Source organism: Esox lucius, chromosome 10 (genome assembly GCF_011004845.1).
Source record: "Esox lucius isolate fEsoLuc1 chromosome 10, fEsoLuc1.pri, whole genome shotgun sequence".
Lineage (NCBI taxonomy): Eukaryota > Metazoa > Chordata > Actinopteri > Esociformes > Esocidae > Esox > Esox lucius.
Genome location: NC_047578.1, coordinates 13,975,281 through 13,987,284, shown reverse-complemented (window position 1 = coordinate 13,987,284; position 12,004 = coordinate 13,975,281). Strand labels below are relative to the sequence as shown.

At 39.5% G+C, this 12,004-nt stretch overlaps 1 protein-coding gene across 1 annotated transcript; it reads right to left on the bottom strand.

Annotated features, from left to right (window-relative positions):
- Positions 1-3,666: 3,666 nt before the first annotated feature.
- Positions 3,667-10,676, bottom strand: sf3a3 (splicing factor 3a, subunit 3). Its single transcript, XM_010873449.4, has 15 exons — positions 10,455-10,676; positions 10,151-10,198; positions 9,993-10,045; positions 8,796-8,901; positions 8,485-8,557; positions 8,297-8,388; positions 8,067-8,149; positions 7,771-7,909; positions 7,536-7,672; positions 6,798-6,905; positions 5,032-5,101; positions 4,677-4,841; positions 4,410-4,520; positions 4,114-4,204; positions 3,667-4,024 (listed from the first exon to the last, which is right to left on the bottom strand). Exons 1-15 carry the CDS (start codon positions 10,548-10,550, stop codon positions 3,891-3,893), a joined length of 1,506 nt encoding a protein of 501 aa, XP_010871751.2. The 5' UTR covers positions 10,551-10,676; the 3' UTR covers positions 3,667-3,890.
- Between the last annotated feature and the right edge of the window lie 1,328 nt (positions 10,677-12,004).

The window sequence follows — 12,004 nt, the reverse complement described above, 5'->3', positions numbered from 1 at the left end:
TTGGAAAGTGACTCTGGTATCACAGGAAGGTTAGTAGATTAATGAAAGCTGTGGTGACTGCCCAGTAGAGCAAATACACTCAGCGCCATGAGAGAGAGACTTTTACGGGCACAGAAGGCAGAGTTGGCAGGCATGTTGATAGAACCATCTAGTGTAAGACAGGAGACAGACCCGGCTTCACAGCACTCCTGGTGACAATGGTACCAGCTGAGGGGAATGCACTTCATACTCTGTCTGCAGTCTCTGGAACATCCAGCAGTCCACACTGCCTCATGTGTTCCAATTCACCTGGCTTGACACTTTCTTAAGCTGTGGAATGGCATTAATCAGCAGAGCTAACATCACCATCAAACCCACCAACTCTTTAATCTCTAAAGAGTTGCTTCTGCTGCATATGTACTGGTATTTCAGCAAAAACTCTTTCAACACTAATAAAAACTACTTCATTCTATAAAATAATATTATTTGAGGATAACTTCTGGTTGTTCATATCGAAAATGTAGGGGAGCACTTATAAATTGACAAACAATTAAAATATGTTTAGAATACCCATTTTCCTTTGAAGAATGTACAGGGCTTCCCCCAGAGTTCCAATGTGAATTAACCTCCAAAACGTTTTTTTGTGTTCATCTATAAAGTTCAGACTCAGCAGAACTGACAGTGAAAATGAAGTATATTGAGAGGACACAATAAAATGCCAATATAGGAATATGTCTCCGCTTACCTCACAGAAGTCCATGTCCTCCTGACACAACTCCACAATGGCCTTAAAATGCATGCAGCATGTGATGCCAACGCAGCTAAAGGTTTTACAATACATCACCTGCAAAGTGAAGTGAATCTTAGCGAGCATTATGTATCTTTAAGACAATTAAATATGGAAGACATTAGTTGTTGTCCCTTCTTACTGGCAGAATTTGTTGTGACGTCTCATGTTAGATAGGGTGGATTGTGTGACTCGAGTTGGTGCAGTGTATTATAAATACAAGAACTGATGTGATGAAGAAATATGAGCCAAGCAGTATTTGTTAATTCCCTCCGTAACATTGCAGAAATTGGTGGGTAAAATTATTCACCTTTATCGCTGGCGTAGTTCTTAGTTGGAGTTGTATTGGAGGTAATGAAGCCTTGGACAGTACTCTTGTCTTGCACTGTGTTAGATACCGTGGCTTGAAGGTGGTTGGGGAGATTGTTAGTCTGTGCCTGGGTGATGAGGATGGCAGAGTAGTTTTTCCCAGTTTCTGTTGTGGGGATAACTACATCATGATAGCCCCAGATGGACAAACGGTGAATTCATTCTTGAATAAAATGGCATTCATATAGATTTTTAACCTACTTTCTCTGTCATCTTTTCCATCATCGTTAAGTGTAGAGATTTTTGTGATATAATCTTGAGCTTTAAAGCGGAAAGCATTAATGCTCGCAATTGCTGTATTCTCCCCTATAGTCTGTGAAATAGTTAACCCTTCTGGATTGTAATCTATGTATACTCTCTCTATTGAAACCATGGTGGCCACCTTATTTTTACAGTCTATGGTGGCCACAATATGACTGGTTTGGTTATGAATGGTTCGGTTGAAGGTTTCCGTGAAATTCTTCTCAGACCTGGTTGCGTGTATAGAATACACGTTGCCGATGGTTGCGGGCTCAATAGTTTGAACGTTTATCATACCGGGTTCACTTGTGCCGGTAATTGGGTGTTACCTCCAACGTCTTCCATTACAGTTAGATTCAAGAGCACTAAATGAAAACGAACATACCATTTATTGTATAATACAACCGTATTAAACATAAAAATAAGGAAATCAGATCATACAAATGCGATGTTAAAATCTTACCAAGAACTATTAAAATTAATCTTCTTTGAGGACTAGAAAGACCAAGAACGCCAGCTTTGAAATTGAAAAATACATGTGAATCAAGGAAAGTTTATGATGCAATACCTGATAATACCAAGCACCTTATATTGATTGGCCAGGAAAAGTGCTGAAATACTGTTTCAACAACATCCTTATCCTTTATTCTCCCAGCAGCAAAAGTCTTGATAATAACCCTGCAAAGGTGTAGATCGAGGCTCAGATCTGTGACGTGACAATAAATGTTTCCATTCAAAGGTTTAAGGAGAGTGAAAACAGCACGTGGATGTGTCATTAAATGATTATAACCAACATATCAGTCATCTTGGTAACAATGCTTTGTTTCTGTCATCCTCCCACAAGGACACGGAAAGTGTCTGTCTGGAGCTTCAGATGCTGGTGACCACCATACGCAAGTGACATGATTAAAAAACCATCTGCTATTTGACAAATATAATCTAGCTATTTTCCTAAATCTAACTGCATGGTTTGGGTGCAATGGTAGCCTATTTACGAGCTGTTTGATATTATGAAGGTTGCAAGACCAAACAGAGGGGGCACTTTCACTATTGACAGCAACAGTTTCAGGGAAAGAAGCGTAGGGTCGGGAATACCAACTTTAGATTTTGCATCATATAATACGATGTACAGTGGGATCTTAAACACAGTGGGATCTTATTTAGAACATATCACATTAAATTGTTGACATCAGCAGGAGTCCACAAAAAACTATAAAAACTCCACAAACCAATCATTGCGAAAAAAGTAAATGTTTTGTTCAATATGTCCTCACGTACTGCTGTTGATATAGCTCAGTTTGGTGGAAGCACACCACTGATGGGCAAAACAAATAATTAACCGAGCAGATCTTAGAATACTGGCATGGAAAAATGTCACTAATTGGATGGCTACTGAAACCAATACAGCAGTCAGGGCAGCGCTCACCGATCTGGAACTCAGACTAGGAAAGGTTTGTTAATCATCAAAGGCCTTAGATTCCTGGTTAAGAGTACTCTTCCCAGAGATACACACATTAAAAAAAATCCATCTAGTTAAGCGTTGTCCCTGAAGTCCAGAAGCAGTCAAAGAACAAATCGTGGTTGTTTTATGATGATCCCCTCTGGACACACTTAGCCCAGACCAAAAGACATAACTGCCATCACAATCATAATGAAAGGCTTATCTCCTTTTCCAATGACTTGGAAGAGCCTGGGTGCAGCCTAGTAGACTGGTAATGAGGTCATTTGCAATAATGCCCAATTACATGAGTAAATAAATTGCTAACATTTTCATTCATGATGATTGTTTGAAACCAAATCCAACTTCAGTCAGTTGTGTAATATTTATAAATACCCCCCCCCCCTCTACTGTACTTACATTTCCAACGATGAGGTCATTACATTTGCATGTTACAGCAAAACCGGAAATACTGAATCATGAACCCTAAAATACCAAACAGCTCTAATTTGTTAAATGGCTTATAGACAACTGAGCTGAGTAAGCATCATTTCTTCTATTAATAAAAAAGTTCTTACCTGGCAAATAGAGCAATCAATGCACAAGTGTGAAGATAAAAATCTGTGGACGCCTCTTCTCTCCTAGCCAACTACACTGCATTTAAAAGGACCTGAGTTCCATGTGACAAGGGGAGGGACTTTTCTTACACATGGGTCCTATCAAAGCACCACTGGATATACAAGAGGTACATTTATGACCACAATGTGTAATCACACACAAGGGTATTAACAGCAGTTCAAATGTTTACCCAAGCCAGAAGCAACCAGAACTAACAACCCAGAAAAAACAATGGTGACAAATACTACTCAAAATTTATTAGAATCACTGGCTGCGCCATTTCAAAATGCTAATCAAATAGAGGAATGAATAAAAACAACATTACAACTTACAATAAAACTTACAACAGTTAATGTGTAAATGAAGGTCACAGTTCAAATCAAACTATATCACTGGGTATGGTCTCTCTTCAGACGTTTTTTTTTGCTTTCAGGTTTTCAGTCTTCCCCTCTGGTCTCTCTACAGCAGACCCTGTCTCTTCAGGTCCTCATAGGTCTTCTTGTTGACGACGTTTCCACTGGAGTCCTCATACTCCTCCTCGGTATCTGGTTGCCACCGCTCTGATGCTTTCTGGGACTTTAGCTTGGACCACACTGAAGGGAAAAATGGCTTAACACCAAGCATGACGCTGTAGGACGATTCAATAACTGCTGGGACAACATGAAAAGAAATAAAAACTTACGAGAGACTGCGTCTTCGATCTGGGTGACGTTGGCAAAGTGAGCCGTGTTGGGGATTCCCAGACAGCGCATGCCGTGGGCATGACGCCACTCCTGAAGAGGAAGGACAGAGGGAAGAGATTAGGCTGGCAGTAGGGTTACTTAGGGACAATTTCCCTAACAAGTTAGGATGAATAAGAATCGTCACAGTTTAGCTTCCAATCCAGTGCATTACAGCATTGGTGCGTTATGTTATTCTATGCTAATGGTTGGACCAGTTAAAAAAAATACAAAATGTTGACCAGCATTATGAACTTACTGCAAAGTGGCGCTGGAAAGCTTTGGGTCCTCTATATGTGTAGTTCCCACAGATCTCACAGTTGTAGTTGATGTTCAGGCCATGGAGTTTATACAGCCAGTATGGAATGGGCTAGAACAAACAAATAAAAACAGGCACGATTATTAAATGAAGTGGTAACCAACTGGCACACAAAATCCTAAGAAATAATAAAAACACCTCATTTCTTACTACTGCAGAGCTCTTCACGGCCACTACAGAGGCGCCACGTCTAACTCTGCTTCATACCTTTCCATCCCAGCCAAGGGGCAGGTTCTTAGGGTTGTAGATGATCTCATTGTCCTCATCTTCGCTCTCACTCTCACTGAGCTGCTCCTCCTCTTCCTCCTCCCTCTCTTCTCCTGTCCGGGCCTGCTTCCTCTGGACGTTCTCATGGGTCAACTGCCTCTGCTCCTAAAGAACCACGGATAATCAGAAGAAACAATCAACATCAGTCTGTGTGAATCATCCTGAGCAACACACACATATTGCACACACACAACAAAGCTTTTCATTTCAGGAGCCTTCCTCACAACTACTTACATTATTTAAATACAACTGTCAAAATATGTAAAAGGAGTCAAGCGTAGCAGCTTTAACTTACCCCGAGGATTTCCACATACTCATAAACCTGAGACTCCAGAAAGGCAATTTCTTTGTTGCGCTCCGTGTCTCTGCAAGTGATTAGAATGGTAAATAACAGAGCTGGAACATGCTGTCAGGTCCCATAAAAAAATATATGCAAATGTTTAAAGAGTTACGCTAGTCAATTTTAAGCTTTGCCCTAAACCCTCATATACATTTACATACACTGTACATATATGGCAAAAACATCCCCTTCTGTATCAGCTAGTGCCAGTTTTATCTAACCTATTTTAGTCTTATTTAGAGTTATCATCAGTGTATTTAAACTCTGGACTACAGCCCTAATGTAGCTGGACATGACTTTTCGATTCTTCACATGGTGTGAGGTAAGAGGTAACCTAAATATGTGTAATTTCAGAGGATAAATGAAATACCTAATGTGACCAGAGTCTGTTATTTTAGTTAATTATTTTAAAATGCAGCCAAAATTAAGACTGGTATCAAGGGCTGCAAAAGAAGACTCCTGAAAGCAACCCAGCTGCTGCGTTCGAAGGCAACTTGGCTGACAACCCCTAGACAAGGCACACTAGCCACTAATCAGGCCTTGTCTGTCAGGATAAAAAGGGCCCCAGAAAAGCAGCTCTACAGGCAGCATAAGAAAAAGGTAAGAGTGTGTTGCCGTACCTTGCTCAACAGTTTGCGTTTTTCCGTTTTACTCTTCCCTCTCCCATTATCAATAATAAACTCACCTTCAGGGATCTGAACATTGGTTGTGTCTGTTCCCTGTCTCTCTCCTCTTTACAATAAATATTTTTAAAGCTTTTCTGGTGAAATTATAGCATCACCCAGATTGCAAAGCAGTCTAAAGGGCTTTTTCTTGGCACCAAGCTCACCACCAGAGTTTAGGTTTAATCAGACGGTCCAGCCCGATTATGCACGTTCTCAGACCCTTTTGGGTGCACTTATTGTTAAGAGTCAAGGGCCAAATTCAGCTATTTTTTGAGTGCCCAAGTGAATTTTACACTGACAAAAAATAAACAGGCCAACATTTTTACAATAAGCTTTTCGTGAATTGTCTGGGAGGTTTTATTTCATGTCATGAAATAAAACATCCCTGTTTCAGAGCATCTGGGGCTTATCTCTGGACTGCCGCTTGTGATTTCACCGGTCACCGTGCCTCCGCTCTGGCTCTTAATCATGACCTGGCGGAGATCCTATTAGGACTGAAACGCTGGGTTTCTTCTGGGTTAAAATAAATTCACCACGGGAATACACCAGAGCTGTGGACATTTTGATATTTGTTTTCATCGTTTGCCTGAGAAGTTGGATGTGCAACATTAATTCCACCTTTCTCTACTCCCACACGTGCCATTCCACCCGACCTTCATCACACAATATTCAATGACCCGGATCACTCTCTACTCCAGGGATTGCTAACGGTGACAAATGACAGGATCATTGGGAAAAGTGAACAGTCCCCAGCCAGGAAAGGGATAAAAGCACACCAGCTTTTAGTCAGTTAGCCTGAAATATCACCCGGCACATTTAGATGGTATTGAGAATACCTTCCTGGATGAGAATGGAGCTTCTTTGACAAGGTAACTCTACATCACAGAATTGGGGGCAACATTTTTTTATAAAGAGACCTAAATATAATCCTTATTGATATGCCTTATATAAAAATGAAAACCAGAATTGATGTCTCACCATAACTAAACTAAAAACCCCTAGTTTCCCCTTTAAAGACAATTTTACTTAGTTGCGCAATAACTGACAAGCACATACTTCTTGGGTCCCTTAGACTTGGGGTTCTTTGCAAACAGGGAGGGATCCAGCAATTCCAGGGATTTGCCTTTGGTGCTAAACAGCCTCTGAGCTCTCTCCTCCAGGGTTCTGTGGGGTGAAAACTCATTTAGCAACTCATCTAAAATGCCCAACCTTAAGTCATCCTAACACCCACTATCTGTGGGTCAGTGACAATTAAGAGGTTTCCAGACAGGAAGTTGAAACGTTAATTAAAAGCTATTTTTACCTCCAAACTGTTTGATCAAAAATGTCATTTTAATTATGGATCATGTTTTTTTCTGTGAAAATGTACATTTAGTATATGGGAGTTAATCCTCTACCATTATTAACATGATGTTAATAGACATTTATAGTGTTCAAATAATAATTGTAACAAATATTTATCACACAGAAAAACAAAATTAGCAATTTTTTCAGCCAATACGTCACACAGAGCTGTGAAAGAGGAAAAATGGCTAATAAAACTTTTCCGTAAAGGAATTTAGATCATAGGTTTCTCCTCAATTCCACAAAATGATGTAACGACATGAAAAATATTGTCACCAGACATGTCCAATCATTGACACCCATACCCAAAGCCTATGATTGGAAATGTATCGTTACTATAAAATTCCTGTTACTGTTAAAATGACACTGCAACATTACTGGTAGCCTATAGACTACATATTTGTTCCAGCCTACTTCTCCTAGCCTCAAAAGAGCATGCTTATTGCTTACCCTCCACATTTCAGGCCCAACGCCATAAGGGCTGACTTCAACCTGTCCAGACCCAGGGAAGCCAACTCCTCCCAAGAGGAGAAAGCAGAAAGGTCCAGATGAGCTCCGGCATGAGTCAAAGCACTGCTTGTCTCTTTCTATAATAGAGAGAATACAAAGTGTAGTTTAATCCAAGTCACATAAACCCTCATGTACAGCATCACTGGAGAAGGCCTTCTCAACAGGTCAAACTCACTGGCCAGCCAGGGAAAGTCCCAATCTCCCACTTCTTCTCAAAATCCACCAGGATCTTGCCGTAAAGATCATTTTGGTCTAGCAGAGGTTTGACTCTCTCTGTGTAGTCCTGAAGGTATTCCAGTAACATCTCTAAGTACCTGTTATAACAAAGACATCACACGAAATATGAAAAACAAATAATACATAGCGGAAGATACCAACAACAAAATAGAAATATGGTACTAGAACTGTTTAGATTCATTTAGTGGATTTTACAGTACAATCAACAATAGAATCTCGTCTAAATATATTTACTTTTTGTATTCAGCGTTCTTTCTGTCCTTGGGGATATCAAACAGCTGGTCAAACGAGGCCAGGTAGCTGATGTACTCAAGTTTCTGAAAGTGAAAGATTGGGCAAAAGATTAGGCTTTAAATCAGACTCTGGTTAAATCAAACTGCATAGGGTACTCAAATACTATTAGAAATACATCTAAGCACATTTCCTAGATTATGTATTTAGAGGATGGTAGTTGGGCCCAGTACCTCTGCCCCTTTGAGGTTGATGAACTTCAGATAACAGTCATGAAGATCCAGGTAGCGTCCATACGCCTCCTCATCACTAAACTCCACCATGTCTGGGGAAGGACCATAGAAATCAGCACACTAACACCTACATTGAGGGACTGACCATGTAGTCTACAGTTGAAAGCATCACTTTTAATACGACTCACTCTGCGACTCTTCAGTTGGGTTCTCTCTAGCCTTAACCAGTTCGTCAAACTCCACGGACATGGGCACACAGATCTGAAACAGCAGTAACATAAGGATTATGCCACAACAGAAGACATGCTAGTCCTTGTTGGTTGACCCGAACCTATGGAACATCCATTAACACAAATTAGGACTAACTTCACCCACACACACAGAACTGTAGAATGAGTTAATCATACAGAATTACCTGATCTACATACCTGGAACTGTTTGCAAACCTCCAATAGAGAATATTTCCACGTTACTTCAAAAGCAGATGGAAAACACTAACCTCATTAGGATGCTTCCGGTGAAATTCCTTGATCTGTTTCAGTCGGTTGTAGAATTCTGCAAACTCATTGGGGCCTGAGATTGCAGTCAGCTCATCTTTCCTCATCCTGCCCAGAGAGAAGGCAACCATTACATCTCCTATTATCACATCACCTCGGAATAAGTCTACACAACAAGGACAATAATATACCAGAGGGTTTGAACATGAACATGTCTGAATACACAAATGCACACAAGAAATGACAATTCACAGCATTGCATATTTCCATGTCATGGTGATTCCATACAGACAGTGTTGGAACAATGCTATTCAGATTTAAATGGCATCTAAGTGGACTTTTACCCACTGTCAGATTGATGGGCAATAGAGGTTATGCGTTCTGTCCCACCTTATATGAATCACAATCTGACAACATTTGAATTTTTTCCCTGACTCAGTGACAGCTGTAAGAGTGTCAGCTTTTATTTGATGCTGTGAGTACATATCGTTTTCACCATTTTGAAATGCCAACTCTTATACTATACAGTCACCTTATTTCCGAGGAACATAACTACAGGGATAATTGGCATGACATGCAGTTCTGGTTAGGTGTGCTCCATCACATTTTTTCAAAAGAGTTGTCAATGAGTAGTCTTGATTCTAGACTTTGCATTTGCCTGAAGTCAGTGTAGGACCAGTGAGGACCAGTGAGGTGATCGTGAGGGTCAAAACAGCCCAAATGAACCCAAAAATTAAGGAAAGCACTGCAACACTGAAAAACTCAGAAACAAAGCCAAAACATTAGGCTCACCAAAAATAGCGGAATATAAAAAAAATAATCATCCAGTGTTTTTTTTAAACCGTTTATACTTGGGTTAAGTAATATTATAATACAGTGAACACCATTGCAAGCTAGGCCTACAGTCAGAGCAAGACTGGGATTTCTGTAAAGTTCTTGTTATGCTATATGTTATGCTATAATTAATCATGTTACATTTAGAAGGTAATGGGGGTCGATGCACAATCAGAAAGCAACTCAAAGATTCATCTCAGAGGCCCAGCCCGGATCAACAGAATTCATCGAATTATTCAATCAAGCCATTAATCAAACATATCCGCACAAATAATTTCACAAGTAATAAATTGTTTCTGTATCGGAGCACATGTACCAAAATAAGTATTGAATATAGGCTAGAGATACAAATCCTTCACACGTACCCATCTTTGTCCTCATATGCGTCTCTGATAGTTGCGCTTACTTCCATGTATCTCTGAAAGGATGACAAAATGTGTCATTAAAGTCCACAGTCACATGAGGCATGATCTCTTCATGTATATTGACTGTTAGCTAAATGCCACGTAAATATCATACTCACATCCAACATTGCTCTTGTTCGATGGTCTGAGTTAATTTGTTCGCGTAACTGTTTGAGAAGAAAAATGCATAAATATTCGATAGAAAGCATAAAAACACGGACCAGACTCAATCACATTGTTTTCATTTACTAGTACTTGTCCCACATAGCTTTTTAGAATATATACACTAAGTGTAAGTGGCACCACTGGATAAGACTAAAAGCTGTTATTTACAAGTTAGCTTCATACTCGCTAACGTTGACTTGAATTAGCAGCATTAGCTACATAGCTAACTAAGTAGCATTATATTCATAGAACACATACAGTGGTTTTCTTATGCATCATTTCCTTTGTTTTAGCATCCAAGAGCCTTTCTTTCTCCTCATGATAGCGACGCTGTTGCTCTAAAATTGTCTCCATTGTTATTTACAGATAAACAAATTACAGAAACTACACGAGTTTCTACAAGAAATGCCGTGAAACTTCGGCTAGCTTTGTCGTTTATTTTCAATGGCGCATGTTGCGTACGACGCGTTTCACCGTTTATTCGACCAGTCAGGAAACATAGCTGATATAACTTGGTTCCGCCACCTTAAAGGCATAGCAATAAAATTTTAATTGTGTGTGATAGATTTGTGTTTCATTTTCCTAAACGACCAACATGTAATCTACAATTTTTCCCCCTGTTACATTTCATGAGTTCAACGCTGTTTAATCGATTAATTTAGTGTTTTGTCAATACACTGTACATTAATTATTGTTGTGTTTTTTATAATATAACCTGAGTGGTTCAATCCTGAATGCAGATTGGTTGACAGCCTGGTCATGACACTAAGCCGTGGTATACTGGCAATATATCACAAGCCCCTAGATTCCTTCTTTAGTTTATAAACAGGTTACCAACACAATTAGAGCATTAAATGTCATACCCATGGTATGCAGTCTTATATACATGTCTATCAGCCAATCAGCATTCAGTATTCAAAACGTTTTATAAGAGAACTAGGCCTATACCAGAGATATGACATCATATCATCTTTACTAGTTCCTTTAGTAACCAGTTTACAATCACAATAAGGCAGTACATGGCGAATATACCATGGCTAAACGCTATGTCCAAGCGCTCTAATAATACGATTGTGCCTAAGATCAGCTCCTAGCGGTGGTATATTGGCCATATGCCACACACCCTCGTGCTTAAATGACGCTGAGATAGATAGTTATCGACAAAAGAGTACAAACAATTCGGGACTTTAATATTATATTGTAGCATATTTGTTAATATTATTTTAGAAATATTTTCTTAAATATATTGTGTAGTTTAATATGCAATATCAACATATGTGTTTTGGAAATGTGCTGACTGTACATTAATTACATTGATGTTAGACTGACGTTCAGACAGGAATGGACAAAGTAATACAGCAGCAATTCGTGATCTTGCTATGATATATGTTATTATTTGTATAGCCTAGGTCTTAAGTGGCTATATTTCATATATGCATGTACACTAACTGTAAACCGCTCTGGATAAGCTTAATGATTAAAACTGAGTTGTAGTGAAACCACTACCTTAATGGCAGTGCAGTTTCCTGTGAAGTTTTCTTTTAAACTTAGGAAAAAATAATAAGTTGAAATGGCCAAAATAGCAATGTTTTTCGTGATAAGTTTCTGGGCTGACCATTATTCATCTACAATCAAAGCGTTTTACTTAATTTGGATTGCACAATACACAAACGCTCTCACACACACAAACGCGCGCGCACGCATATACAAACACACACACACACACACACACACACACACACACACACACTTGGTTGCGCGCTCTCGTGTACCTACCGTGTAAAAAAAGAGAGCGCGCGTTCAGAGGC

Excerpts from the sequence above, each read along its gene's own strand:
- sf3a3 (XM_010873449.4), bottom strand. The coding sequence starts at position 10,550 with ATGGAGACAATTTTAGAGCAACAGCGTCGCTATCATGAGGAGAAAGAA. Across the intron at positions 8,150-8,296 it reads TCAACCTCAAAGGGGCAGAG|AAACTTGAGTACATCAGCTA; the intron begins GTACTGGGCCCA and ends TTTCACTTTCAG. Across the intron at positions 4,205-4,409 it reads CTTTCCAGCGCCACTTTGCA|GAGTGGCGTCATGCCCACGG; the intron begins GTAAGTTCATAA and ends CTTCCTCTTCAG.